This window comes from Balaenoptera ricei, chromosome 15 (assembly GCF_028023285.1).
Source record: "Balaenoptera ricei isolate mBalRic1 chromosome 15, mBalRic1.hap2, whole genome shotgun sequence".
Taxonomy (NCBI): Eukaryota; Metazoa; Chordata; class Mammalia; order Artiodactyla; family Balaenopteridae; genus Balaenoptera; species Balaenoptera ricei.
Window position 1 is genome coordinate 81,515,844 of NC_082653.1, and position 14,849 is coordinate 81,530,692.

The following is a 14,849-nucleotide window of genomic DNA, read 5'->3' on the forward strand; positions in this document are numbered from 1 at the left end:
AGCCTAAACCAGATCCTGCCCACGGTCAATATTCAGGGAATGAGAGCTGATACCATATATATATGTATAGCATAAGAAAAAATTTTTTAAAGCATCTGTCTTGTCACTAGTGGACATAAAACCAGCTACAATATGAGGAATCCAATGCTTTCCTTCTCTTCTCTGCCTTTTCCTGAAGCATCACTGCAAGCCCAGCTCCAGAAATGGGGAAGTTAAGACACAAGGTGGGAGGGGGGGACCCAGATTAATTCTTCAGCCCTCCCCACCGCAAATGATGCCAAACTCTCAAGCACCAACCAAAACGCAAACAAATCCTCCACAGGCTTCAAACCCAGGGTTTCAACCCATCTTGGAGACTTCAACATCAAAACCTCTCCACTGCACTTCACCCCTCCTTTTTCCCAGGGCTCAGCCCCTGAATTCCCGCCAGTCCCCCCCAAACCCACAAAGCCCAACAAAGGAGCATGTCTTCTTCCACTGCCTGGGGGGGGCTCCTAGTCCTCCTCCCCGTCCCTCTGGACACCAGGCCCTGCCCCCCTCATCAGCCCCCCAGGCTGGACCCCAGGGACGGTGGCTCCTCTCAGCGCCCCCCCCTTGGTGAGGTCCTGGCAGCCCTCACTTCCCCAAATCCATGCAAATGCTGATGCAGCCAGACACTGACGTCACCCCTACAAAAATACCCTAGGTACTTTCTTTGTAAATGAAGAAGCAGAGAAAGCACGCAGGCTATGAAGGCCACTGCCGTGAAACGAGCTGCTCGGGAGCCTTTGCCCAGGCCCACGGGACAGCTTCTGGGGGCCGAGCACTCCTGAGATGTTTCTCCAGCGCTGACCCCTAAGCCTTCGTGTTTCTTGCTACTCGCTTTCTCTTGCATTGGTGGAGTCCTGACCGTTGCAGTACCAACTTTCCCCATTCATATGGGGAAGTTTCCTCCCATTCAGGCTGTGAGCAGAGTCAGAGAATAAATCTCTGTCAAAGAATTGTTCTGCCCGATTCTATTTTTAAAAACGTGAATTTTTTGTGTTATGTGCCACAAATACAATTATGTGTATTTTAACCAACGTACATGTCACTTTGCAAAGGAGTTTAATAAATGGGCACAAAAAAAGAAATACATGTTCTATCAGTGTGTATCTATCAGTAGCTTTCAAAACACAGCCATTTTAATATACCCTGCCTACCTTTCACAATCCTAAGAAGAATTCCGTTTGCTTTCTTAAATTAACTAGCTGAGTCCCAAATCAGAAATACACAGGACTGCTCCCTAAACGAAGCCCGCAGTTCTCGTGCAGCGGGACTCACTGGGTGCCGAGAATTGTGGTGGGTGCCACAGCAGAGGGCAGAGGGAACAGCAGGTGCACAGCAACGTAAGGAGCGTGCCTGGGCAGCTAAGTGGGTGCTATGTGGGGTCCATCAGAAACAGCAGAGACAGCCAGAGCTCAGTGACCACCGGCCTCCTCCCAACTGTTCTGCTGGAACACCCTCTCCCATGCGTCCCCAGGTGCACAGAACTCGGCTCAAGCTCTACCGGCCTCTGGGCGCCTTCCCTGCCCACCCCACCCGGATCTGGACGCCCATCCTCTGCAGCCCTCCACCGTTCCGCGCGCATGCTCCGTGACAGCCGCCTCCCAGCCACCCGGCGCACCTCTGCCCGTACCAGGCTGCCCGCTCTTCCAGCGGGGAGCCGCGGCTCTCTCACCCTGCATCACAGTGCCTGGCACACAGGGGCTCCCTTGGCGTTGGTTAAAATGAAGAAGAAGTGCATCAACTAGGCTGGAGACTCAGATGTGCAGAGGGAGGAGGAGGAGGAGCTTCCCCAATGGAGCATGGATCTGGGATCCTTCTAAGCGGGGAAAAGGTTTAGGCGGGGTGGAGACAACCGTCAGGAACTCTGCCTCCTAAGGAACGTGGTCGCCATTCTGCGCCAACGTGAGCCACTGTGGGTCTTTAAGGAGAGGAATGATGTGATGAAATCAACGATTTGGTAAGATTCACCTGGCAGCCACATACATAATGGATTGCGACCTGTTTCAGACAGACAATCTTCAAACAAGTAAAGGCTACACTCTCAGCTCTTGCAGTTAGGAAGATTTGGCTCTCACGTACAAGCAGCCTTCAAAACTAACTGCGCGCGCACACGCACACGCACAAGATTTATTAAAGTATCAGCGTGTCTTAAAATGACAGCATAATTACATACCAACACAGAGCAACGTAAAACAATCACCACAGACCACCTCTTACTCCTCCTGACAATGACATTCAACCATAACTGGCAATATCCTTCCCCTTCCGATCCCGTATCAATGCTGACAAATAGGGGTGCCAGGGTTGAGGAACCATGAGGGGAAGAGCATGTGTCCCTCCCCCTCCCCCAACCCCCGGGGACGGTCGGCTCCAGGTGACAACTTCCTGCCTGCGTCATGCTGCTCTCCAGGGTAAGTGCTCGCCAGGCCCTGGCCACCTCGCTGGTCCTCTGCGCTTGCCCCTGAGGTCCCTGGCAGACCAGGTCCCCTGGACAGGGCACTTTGGCAGCAGCCTGGGCTTCCTGTCTGGCTCCTGGGTCCCACACATGCCTGTGCAGCAGAAGCATGACTCCAAACCTGACCTGTCTCCTACTTGGCTGAACGGTGTGACAGCACACTGTGTTATGTAAACGAGGAGCTGAGGTACAAGTGAAATGAAGCAATGCCAGTAAACTGAGGTTTCTACACTGGTTGACAAGAACGCTCTGGTTCTCACAGCTTTCTGTTTCAAAAACGTACAACTTACAACACCTCTTCCTGTGTGAACGGGAAGGGAAGGTGGAATTTTATTTGCAGGTCTACATATTTTAGTTGTAACTTCTACATGGTGATGACCCCAAATCTTTTCCCCTTTAAAAGGTTTGTGCCCTATGGGCAGCTGGGCAGAGTAGAACAATGTGAAACAAAGAATTCACTGTACACACAACTGCATGGGTTCAAGTTCTAGGGCAACTATCATGGTGAAAAACAGAAAATAAAGGATGTGTTTCACCATTATCTGCCACACCTTTCACAATGAAGCAAAAATGGTGACAGGAGCAACAGAATGTTCTTATTTTCAGGGTAAGGAGGAAAAAAATCTTTTCCAAACCTAATCAAAAAATTGAATGTACAATTCCCTCCAGCAAGAATTTTATTTTTAATTTTCATTTACATGGTATCTTTCTTCCAAGAATCTCAAAATAATGGAGCTCCACAAATACTTAAAAAAAAAAAAAAAAAAGTTGTCACAACGAAGGAGGGGACAGGCTTGGCAGGGCGGGAGCTCAGAGAGGGCAAGCAGGGTGAGAGCAGGCACTCGGGGCTGGCAGCACCCAGGCTGAGGGCGGCTCCGAAGCGGCCCTTCCTTTGCCAGCAGCTCACGGGCCTTGCTTCTATTTGCATCTTCCGGCTCTTCAAGACAAGGATTTACCTTTGGTGTCACTTACTAGCTTTAAATCAAATTATTTTGATCTAAACAGCAATTTCTCCTCTAAAAATCCAAGGGAAGGTGGCAATAAACCAAAGACCCTTGCAGGTCCAAAATAACAACTGAACCAAGATGCCTAAAATGAGTTCATATTCTTTTTGGCCTTCAAAATATAGAACTATGTTAGAAAATAAAATGTTAACAATTTATTAGGGGAAAAGACCCAGTGTTTAAGAAAGACCGTCTTGCTTTTTGGGGGAAATTGGAAAATTGGAAAGAAGCTTTTGAGCTGGTTGGGTTGTTTTTTTGTTTTTTACAGCTGGGTGGACAGGATCTGAACGTCTTACATTTAGCAAAAAGCTGTCAACACCCAAATAAAATTTTAATGACAGTAAGAATGGCATTCTATTTCTCACAATTTCGCAATGTTCACTTAAGAAAGAGCTAATTTGTCAATTTGTTTTTCCCTTAACCAAACTCAAGACACCTCACAACTATGCATAACTTTCTAAAAAAACGTTAACTGCTTTAACTTATTAGATAAACACAGTCAAAGAGAAAGATGTCTAAGAAAACGGCCCCATGCTGGTATACTCAGGGTAATGCTAAGAAAGCACAAGCTTCAGAGAGAGCTCTGGTAATTTCTTCCGACATTAACTTCATAAATCACAGTCAAAAGCATCCAGGATTTCAATTGTCAGCTGACTGAGTCGGCCACAAGCAAGACTGGGTAGGCCCTGCTGTGGCCTCCTGTGTTTTATAAAAGGTGTGGATCACATAGTTGGTGTTCCCAGCTTCACAAGTGCCTCAAAGAAGGAAGCAGAATCTAGTCAGTTTCATGTGCGCCTCCCACCTATTCTTCCAGGGGCTCTGCGGTGTTGGGTAAATTCTTGGAAGGACTGAACACTCCCGGCCCCGCTCCTTTCCGGTCACCTGTCCCATGGTGTTCCTGAGGATGGGGTGGGGGGAAACCTCTGCGTAAGGATCCTACCAATCATACATTTGAAGAACTTCCCGGGCTGCCCCAGGCCCAGGGCTCTAATAAACACAAAACTTCTGCCGACTGCCGGGGGCCTCCTGCATAAGGAAAGGCCTTCAGATTCAAATGAAGAAACTGATAACATTTATTTTGCGCACTAACATCATCCTATCAGAATTTAATTACAGCAAGAATTAGAATTATTTTTATTAGAGAGTTGTTTACTTTTCAAAGGAAAGGTTCTTGATGGGGTTTGCAACAAATTAGACGTCTTTCAGAAAGAGCTGTTCGCCTTCATTGTGTTTTTTAACTATGTCACATTATGCGAACAGGGTAGCACACAGACTTAAGTCACAGGTGCATTATCCCAGGTGCTTAGCCCAGGTGCTTCAAAGCGGCTTCAAGCCATGGAACAAATGAAGGCTATGCCACAGGTACCCCCTCAATCCCAGGTAAGTCCCTGCAGGAACACCTCCTGCCCAGCCAAAGACCGTTCTCCTCTACCAGCGTTCTCAGAGGAGAGCTGAAAAGCAGGACTGATTACAGCTCAGCAAATCCAAGACTGTGAGAACCGACAGCTCAACACAAATCAGCACCTCAACACCAACCGAAACTTGGTTCTTAAACATAAAGCAAACACAAGCAATTAGCTGGCTTTGAAAAGTAGAATAGGAGAAATGACTGAGATAATTCAGAGGGCCCCACCATGAACATTTTATTGAAATATCCTCCAAACCTGGTTTTTTGTTTGGTTTGGTTTGGTTGCTATTTAAGGTTACATCTCTAAATGTACTTAGGGAAAGTAATTTCTTTCTGAATTTGAAATGTTTATCAGGGTATAAGAAAAGGTACCCAAATGCTCATGTCAACAAATGTTTATTAAATCAGAAATCACAAATTTCTTTGCTATATTAGTTATATGATACAGATATTAAATCGCTCATCTAATTATGCCATTAAAGTTCCCCTTTCACTCCGTGATCCACACATGCACGGTTCTCTTGGGTGTCCAAGCACACACAGGTATCCGGGCCCTAAAACGCCCAGCACAGCTGAACATCCAGGTAAACAGCAGCGGGGCACAGGGAGAGGCCACGGAGCCCCATTTCAAACAGCTTCGACAAAATGAATGGCCATAAGTAAAAAGTGTCTCTGGGCTTTGCTATAATAAGATTCAAACACAGGATTCCAAGAATTCCACCTGTTTCCAATTAGATACCAGAACTGCTTGAGTGTTTAAACTACATTCACTTGCTACTTATACAAAACAATTCTTCCGGGTTTTCTGAACATTTTAAGTATGTTAAAATAAGATTAAGGGTCTGGTTTAGACAATCAGAGGCAGGGGAATTTCAGCTGAAACCAAAACTATCTCTCTGCAGCCATAATGCAGAGCTTCAGACAAAACAATAGGATGAAATACACGAATTTCTGACAATTGTAAAAATCAGAACTTTCATAGGGAAAGCTACTATATATATATAATGTATGTATAATACATTAGATAATTTTAAATAGGTTTTTAAATAATTTCTAAAAATATATGATTCTGTATATTTAATGTTTATAGTAACTTTTAGTCAGCATTTATGTTAGTCCATCACATATACCTGTCTTTTAAATATGTGACACTTACATGAGGCCAAACGTGTGACCTGAAAAAAACGGAAGCACGGGTGGGAATCTGGCCTAGCTCTGCAGGATTTTTCACACGATGAATTTCTCTTTTTAAAAATGTACCACTTTTCCTCTAACAAATTTGTCCTTCCTTCCTTTCACTGCGGATGTTCCTTGTGCTTTTATAAATGAGCTGAAAGGCACATGGATTTTCTACTTGGAGCCCTGTTTTCTCTCCTAAGACACAGAATGTGAGCACAGCCTCAGGAGCAGTTTAGACTGCTGACTGCTCCAGGTAGACTCGGAGTGGAGGGTCTCAAAGCACAGCCTGGTGCTTCTGCACAGGGACCCCCCCCCCCTCCACACCACCTTCCCCGCCCCCCGCGGCCCCACGTGAACCCTAGTGGGTTCGTTTGAATTGCATACAACAGGGCAGAGAACTTCTTCAACAGCCACTAAAGGTCTTGGGCTCCATCAACTCACCAGACAGTATTTTTAATTTTAAGGTTAGCTCAGGGGATTAGGAGAGAGTCATTCCTCAGGGGACCAGCAATCTGTCCGTTTCATGTCACTAACTACTGGCAGGAGATGGGTGAAATTGGGGAAGCAGGAGAAGAGGGCCTCTATGGACCCAACTGCCTCAGGAGGTGCTGCGTAACTCAACCCCTTCACTGACTTACACCTTTAAAAAAAAAAAAAAAAAAAAAAGGCAAAACAAACCCCCCCAAAAAACCCTACACATAGTTTTGTATAGAAGAAAAAAAAAAAAACCTTCAATCAACTGATAATGACCCCCTTCCCACACTCCATCTCAAAGACAATGATATTAAGAGAACCAAGAAAACAAAGACAGCAGCTGTGTGGAACCCCTCCATTTGTTTACTCATTATTTTATAAAGGTCCTAGATGAGATACATATTTTAATCAAAATAATATACTTCCTAGAGGGAAGAGTTCTGGAGGGCTGGGAACATACACACTTCCTTAACAGGAGAAAAATAAAAGCAACCAGAAAATGGACTTGCAGCAAAAATGAAATTGTTTTCTTATTTTGAAAAAGAGGAAAACATTTAAAGGTTACTTTTGCAGAGGTTCCTTAAAGGGAAAGACTAGTCACCACGTAGGAATAATGAACGCCCTAAAGGGAAGCCAGGCACTGGCAAAAAGCTACCCTAACATACAGAGTTACATGAGCTCGTTTTAGAAAGTGTCCTCTTTCCAAACGTGTATTTAAAAGGCAAATTTATACAATAGTGGTTTTCTTATTAAAAAAAAAAAAAAAGAATCCTGGTTTTTACAAGTCTGGGATAGGATAAAAACTTGTCCAACTAGTCTTAACAAGGCCAGAGCACTGAAATTCCCACACCAACAAGACTTTGGGACTAAAAAGGAAACAAAATAGAGCTCAGTCTTCAGAAACTCTCTTCCTGGGCACTCAACTACACAGCCCAAGGCAGCCTCAAGTCAGACCGAGCAGAGGGGCCAGAGCTCAGCCCGGGCTCCCCGCATTGTTGCCGGGGGCACAATTGCCTCAACTCACCTGGACCCTCCGAGACCCAGCCTCTTTACCCTCAGGTAGCAATACCACAGCCCTCGCTGGGCTCTGCAGGCAACTCGATCTCGGTGTAAGGGGTTCTGGAAAGATGAGAAGACTCTGAAACTAATGAATTCTCTCTTCTCAAACTGCAGTCCCACTGGCTCACTTACTGTCTGTGGGAATAGAGGTGACGCTAAACTAGATATCAATTCAAAAGGCCTCTTCAGGGCCCAGAGAAAGAACTATACTTTAGCCTTCTCCTGGAACTTGGGCGTTCCACAGGCAGCTGAAGGTTTTCAAACAGGCGATGAAGCGGCAATAGGAAATCATCGAAGGCCAAATCCTTATCTATCACCAAAAGCCAATGGCTGCTCAGTAACAAGAAACGATGCTCAAAGAATTTTTAAAATTCAAGATCAACATCGGAAAGTGCATTCACATGAACTGACAGGGAAACTTTTCAGTAAAGTTACACAGTTAACCATGCTACACTGAAGAAGTAGCTAATCACCAAAGGGGGGGGGGGGGTGGGGGGCCGGGGTCAAAGAGTTCATATAATAACTCCCTAGAAACCAAATCCACCTCCCAGGCAGTTTTGCCAAGATGCTTAAAGAAAAAACCGCATTGGTGTTAAGCTAGAATGTCACATTTAGGAAGACAAGAAAAAAAAATTAAGGTTTGTCTCCTAAAACTCCACAACGGGTTTTACAGTAAGCTCAGGAATTAAATTATGGTAAAAGGGAGCTATTTTTACTAAAACAGGGTAGACCAATTTATCAAAAATGCCATTCAGCTGTGTTCATTACATTCAGGAATCTAATTTACACAATAGACACTTTGGAGTAATCTATTTTAGTCAATAAACACGAACTCCTTTAAGTTTTAATCTTATCGGAAATACATATTTCACATAGTCTTCTTACTAGTTAAGTGAGAAATCTGAAAAAATTTCATAACGACTGTGAGTCTGCTTTACCACTCTTACGTAGGCAAGAGCAGAAAACAAGCACACACAATTAAAGTTGTCAGACTCCGTTTATATACATTTTAATCCAATCCGCTTCATTTCATACAAGCCCGCATCTGGAGTTCATTTGCTTTCCTCCTAAAAGTACTATAGGTCACTATCACCAGTCCTCCGGGTTAGGAAAGTTCGGCCAAGTTTACCTTCAAGCACACCTTAGAGTTGGGAGCAACAGCCGTCCCCCAGGGACGCCGAGGGCCCACCCCCCCGCCTCGGAGCGCCAGGCCGCCCAGGGTCCCTCTTAGCCGCAGACACCCCCCCCCCAACCCCACCGCCAGGGCTCGCGGAGCTTCTGGCCCACACGCCGCTCACCTTCAACTTGGCTCCGGCTACGCACAACATCCACCTGGCAGAGTCCCGGGGCCGTCCAGGCGCCGCGAGCGCGGAGCTGGCAGGTCCCGGGCGGACCCCGAGGGCGCGCCGCTCCCCTGGGTGGGGGTTGGCAGGCAGGAACGCGCCCCCTGGGCACGGCTGCGGCTCGGGCGCCGGATGTGGAGCCCCAGCACGATGCCCCCTCGGCGCCCAGGGCTCGGCGCATGGACCACGGCCCGGCACACCACAGTCCAGCGAGGCCCCCGGGGCTTTGCTTTCGAGAACCCGATCGGAGTAGGCATTTCGAAGAGGACCCGCCGCGCGGTCCATTGCCCCCCGCGGACCCTGCTGGGAGGACAGGGCCTCGGAGGAGAGGGTCAGAGAGGAGCGGGGGGTGGGGTGTTTACTGGGGTCCGCGGGAGCCCCTGGGCGCGGGGAGAGGACCGCCCGGACAGGCGCCGGGGAGCAAGCACCCCCGGCCCGGACAGACCGCGCGCCCAGGCTTAGAGCCGGGCCTGCGTTCGGGGAAAGTTGCAGTCCTCCTCCGGCGCCCGTACCCGCGCCCCCGGGACACCCGACACCCGGGCTCCGCGTGCGCGGCGCCCGCCGCCCCCAGCAAGTTTCCCCAAGCGCCCCTACCGGGGTCCCCGGCCGCGGAGGGGCCGGTTCCGCGCCGCTCCTGCAGGCACACAAAAGAGCGGGGCGGCTGCGGGGTCTGCGGGTGGCCCCCGGGCACCCGCCCGGACGTAAACAAACCCCGGGGTCCGCGCTGGGCGCCCCAAGCCTGGCGGGGGAGCGGCGGCGCGATCCCCGCCCGCTGACAGCCGGGGGCCGCGGCGGGGCCCGGGCCGGCCGGGGAGCGCGGACGCCCGCCCGGCCACCCGCCCGCCTGGCCGGAGCCGGGCCGCGCCGCCGCCGCCGCCGCCGCCGGTGGCCGCTCTGACCCTCCCCCGAGCCGGCGGCACCACAGCGCCACCAGCCCCAGCTCCGCCGCGCCGGCGGCAGTGGCGGCGGCGGCTCCTCCTGGAGAGGCAGGCGCTTCACCCCCACAGCAACTCCCCACAAACTTTCCCCGGGAATACGGCGGGCCGGGGGCGCGGGGCGCGCGGCCGGGCGCCGCCGCCGGGCCGCAGCCCCCTCCCGGCTCAGCGCCCGCCGCCGCCGCCCGCCGCCCGCTCCCCGCTCGCGCGCGCACCCCGCGGACCGCCGGGGCCGCCCCCTCCCCGGTCCCGCGGCGGCGGCGGCGGCGGCGGCGGCGGCGGCGGCGGCGCAGGGCCGGGGGGGCGCCCGGGGTGGGGGCCGACACCGGGGGCAGCGGTGGCGGCGGCGGCTCCCGGCGCCATCTTGGGCTGATCGATGAATTGAACAAAGAGGATCAATTTCTGATCAAGCGAGTTATCAATGGGGGCCGGGGAGCAAGAAGGACTTATCCCCGACTCGGCCCCGCTTTCCCCGGCACCCCCCTCCTCCCCTCCGCCGCGGCCCCCCGGCGGCCGGGCAGCCCGGGGCCCCGGGGGAGGCCGCGACCGCCCGCAGCCCCCACCCCCGGGCGAGAGGCCGAGCGAGGAGAAGCCTGACCTGCAGCTGCTGTAAATCAAAGCGCTTCCAATATTGAAACATCGATCCCACATTGGCCGCCATCTTGAGACATATTGAGACGGAGTGAGAGGCTGATAGAGAGGGGGCTGGAGTTCAGGAGCCGCCAGGAGGCAGCAGGCGGGCGGCGCCAAAACCCGGCCTGGAGCCGGCCGCCGCCGCCGCCACGGAGGACGCGGACTCCTCCTCACGGCGCCGCCGCAGCCATGGCGAGCCCGAGCCGGAGCCGGAGTCGGAGCCCGAGGGCGCGGCGGCGGCCGCCGGGCCTCGCGTGCGCGGCCCCTGCCCCCTCCCCCCCGTGCCCGCCGCCAGGCCCGCGACCCCCGCCCCTCCCGAGCCCCCGGCCCCTGCGGGCGGCGGCCGCCTCCCCGGCCCCGAGGGGGCGCTGGAGGGCGACGGGAGGGGCGCCCCGGGCCCCCGCAGGAGGCCCCGGGCCCGGCTCACCTGGGGCGGTTTTCGAGCGCCGGGGGGTCGCGGTCTCGGGCGGCGACGCAGCGCAGCCCCTTCTGGGCCCTCTGTTGGGAGCGGACGCCCGTTTGGGGAGGGCACCGGCCCCGCGCTGCTTTCACTCGCCCTCCGGCAGGGCGCCGAGCGCGCGGAGCCGCCGCGACCACCTGCCCGAGCCCCGACCCCGCGTGGACCCGGCCCACGGCTGCGGCGCTTGTGCGAGGCGCTCTGGCGGTCGGCTGCCGCACACCGTCTCCCTGCGACCCAGCCGGATTCAGAGACCGAGCCAGCCACGAACGGCGTTTCATGTTGGGGGCACTGGAGCCGGGGGAAAGCAGCCCTGACCCCCGTATCGCTGCACACGTTAATGTCCCGCACAGTGGCCGCGCGGTCCCCGCGCCGCACCGCGCCCCCGGTGGCCGGGGGTCCCAATGGCCCCTGTCCGCCGGAGCTGCGCCGGCTTAGGCCACGACAGGAAAAGTCTTGGAGCCCAGTTCTGTATCCCCCCGCACCGCTTAAGCGGAACAGCCTTAGAAACTTCCTGTAGTTCAGACACATCGGTTTGGGTGCAAAAACTTGGGAAGTGTGGGTACGCTCATAACAAAAAGCATGGCCCCTAGTTTACAGGAATGCTAAAATATAAACCCCAAAGTCAATTCTCTTTTGATTTCTTTCTTCGAAGAAACCTGGCAAGAAGTACGCGTTTTATGGTCGTCATCTTTAATTGATTATACACACGTGTGAGTTTGAGTTTCCAGTAGGAATACCGTACTTCTACTCTCCCGCCCTTCTTTTAACGTGTAATTAGTTAAAACAAATCCCCACATTCCTCAATCTCGAAAATTATATGTAAATAAAATCTGTAAGGAACACAAAATAAAACATGTAAGTGGGATATAATTGCATTTCAACTGAGTTCGAGGGTTTAGCGTTGATCGTTGGAGTGAACTCAACATTTTTGAATGAAGGGACTGGAAATGAAAGTCCCCGAGATTTGGAGAACACACGTGCCCCAGGTCTGCCACTGGCGACCAGGAGCCTCAGTTTCGACAACGCGCGACTCCCGAGGTCTGCAGGGGGGTTCCCTGGGCGTCCCGGCGGCAGCTTTGAGCAGCAGCAAGGGCAGGAAGCAGGTGGGTGGGAGCGGGCGGGCGCCGGGAGTCTTGGCCCCAGATGCAGTGACGCCGCGCCAGGCAGGGCACTCCCGACCTCGGGACGCCGAGGGCCGGCTCGGTGTGGGGCGCCCGAGCCCGCGCGGCGCAGTCGGCTGGCGACCGCGCTGCAGCTCCGACCGCGCCGCCCGGTAGAGGGCAGCGGCGCCCCGACACTCGCGTCCTCTGGTCCCTGCGCACGTGCCCACCCGCGCGCCCCGCGCTTGGCCACGCCCTGTCCCAAAGACAGGCCCCTAGCGGGAAACAGCATTGCCACCTCTAGCGATTCCCGTCCCGACGAAATGCCACATCTAAAGATTCCTCCCTCTCCCACACTTGAGGGTACGTCTGCCTTGCCCTCCTATTTGTGCAGTGGCAGGCAGGTGAGACCTCGGAATTGCCTGAAAGGTGACTAGACAAATAAAATGTGCAAGGGCTTAAAAAAAAAAAAATCCCTCCCGTGGGGAAGGCTCAAGGAAGGATCAGGGAAATGGTTTGGATTTGGTGCAGATGTTCTCAATCTAATTATCGTGTCGATCCCCAGGGTTTGAACCAAAAAAAGTGAAATATATATGACCTGTGTAATACTCCAGAAATACATCTGGTTGGAATTCAGGATTCTGAATCCACGGCAGTATTTCAGAAATAAATTTGGATGAGTATTAAATACCCTTGTTACATTTCTGGTTATACTTAACGTTATTTACATGCTAACTGGACTTAGTCGAAAAAGCACTACATTGAATGGCCCAAATGTTAAGCTCTATTTAAATAAAGTTTAGATTTCTTCTACCAAAGTTTTGAGTTATACAAGGCTAATTGCTCTCTACAGGGGGAAAAAGGTTTAGAATAACTACCAGCACCACAAAATGTTACCATTATAAAGGAAAAGCACTCCAGATAAATCACTGATCAAAAATTACCTTAGCTGCCTGAAAGAATCAGCAGAGACCTAAAAAAACTTTTAAAAGTACATTTTCTTTTTCTTGAGTATAGACATAGAATAAGAACAAATTATATCTATTTCAAAAGGCTATTTTCTTTCTTTCTTTCTTTTTATATTGACTTTCAGCCTCCCCTTGGTAGAAGATCAGGAGGACCTGCTGACATCCAAATATAGTGTATACAAGCTGTGTACTGTATAAAATATTCAGAAAATGGAGAGGTTTTAGGACCTAGATCTCTATTAGTATCTACAAAGACAATAGAATAATGGCTATAAGAACCCAGAGCGAAGTGTGGGAAAGAGGCAGGTTAGTAAGATAACTGGCCCAGGAAACAAGAAGCGTCTTGACTTGAAAACGATATTACTTAGAATGAAGCACAAGAAAAACAACCCAGAGACACTGATGTTCTGGCTCTCCCTTTAGGGAAAGAAAGCTCACAGTTCCCAAATATATGACTAATTCACCATCCCAATCTTTCAAAAATCAAGCCCCAAGTAATCAGATGGGAGGACTGACCAAAATGATGTTTGTTCCTGAACCCTTTAAATAATTACGGTTTCACACCAGATCAGACAAATAAATATGAGTCCAGAATGCCTAAATTTCTTTTCTGACCCATTTTATTTTGCCTATAATGGGGATGTGATAATACTAATGAATGTAACTTACAGAACACTGTAAAGCACTTTCAGAAGTTCACACTTTCCTACCCTCCTGGCGTTGGTGGACCCTCCTGTCTCCCAACAGCTACATATAGTTGATTAAATCAATTAAGGTGAAAATTGGCAAATTCTCTAAAATGCCATATGGGTTGATTATTACTAAATTGGTCCTCCTTTGATAGCCCCAAGAAAGGAAAATATATTACCCTGTTTCCTAAAGATTCTAATTTAGTAATCGTTCTGATATAGTTAACCTAATTCCTTGAAGGAATTAACCATCAAGAATTTCTTCCAAACTGAAAAATGTCTTACAATGTAGGGCATTATAAAAAAAGCCATCCTCTTTATGCCTCACAAAAGAGTCTCTATGTTCTAAGATCTTATTTATAATGAACTCATAAAATTAAGTTTCACTTAGAAACTTTATCTCCAGAAAAAGTTGGAGAATAGAGTTTTTAAGCCAACGCCAAGAATAACGAAAAAAATTCAGAAATATTCTGTCCTATGTGATATGCTTAAAAAGAAAACTCAAAAGAGATTCAGTTCTAAAACCTTAATTCACTTTCTGAATATTTTTGCATCCAAATTAGAACTGGTTTTGAATTGTTTCCAACAAGAAATATGTCAGATAACCAGAGACAATATATAATGCTAAATGTTTCCTTCATAATTTATTCACAGATAAACATAAAGACATGGCTACTTTTTGATGCACGGTAAAAAAATTATTCATACTCCTAATGAGTCATACGAGAGTCTCAGTTTTACAAATATAGAAGCTGAAATTTTATATCTAGGTATTCATTCAAGTTGACTGAATTTGCAAATGTTTTAAATTTAGGAATATCTAAGGCCAGACAGAAGTATTGAGACACTTTAAATTTGAAAAGGCCTTTTCCTTAAATCAAAAGATGATGAACAACAGAGGGAAATTACAGTGTCTTCCTTTTGTCTTTGGCGATGGTCTTCCAGAACAATTTGGCATGGACTATTGGAATAAATGAAAGGAAGATTCCAGATTCTTTTTTTTTTTTTCTGAAGCTCAAGAAAACCAAACGACTTTTGTTTTGTTTTTTAAATAATACTTTATGCTAATTATTCCTGAGTACACGATTCACTGTACTATGTAAATACCCACCAAA

At 49.8% G+C, this 14,849-nt stretch overlaps 1 protein-coding gene across 9 annotated transcripts in view; it reads right to left on the reverse strand.

Annotated features, from left to right (window-relative positions):
- CUX1 (cut like homeobox 1) overlaps positions 1-10,705 on the reverse strand; it is a 371,808-nt gene extending 361,103 nt beyond the window's left edge. For 2 of the 9 annotated variants that reach the window (XM_059898027.1, XM_059898025.1), the window contains exon 1: positions 8,905-9,736. In XM_059898027.1, the coding sequence (XP_059754010.1) occupies positions 8,905-9,234 (330 nt within the window). In that variant the 5' untranslated portion in view covers positions 9,235-9,736. Of the gene's footprint in view, positions 1-8,904; positions 9,739-10,482 lie in introns of those variants that run through there. The other 7 variants (XM_059898031.1, XM_059898030.1, XM_059898029.1 and 4 more) reach the window with 7 other exon arrangements.
- Between the last annotated feature and the right edge of the window lie 4,144 nt (positions 10,706-14,849).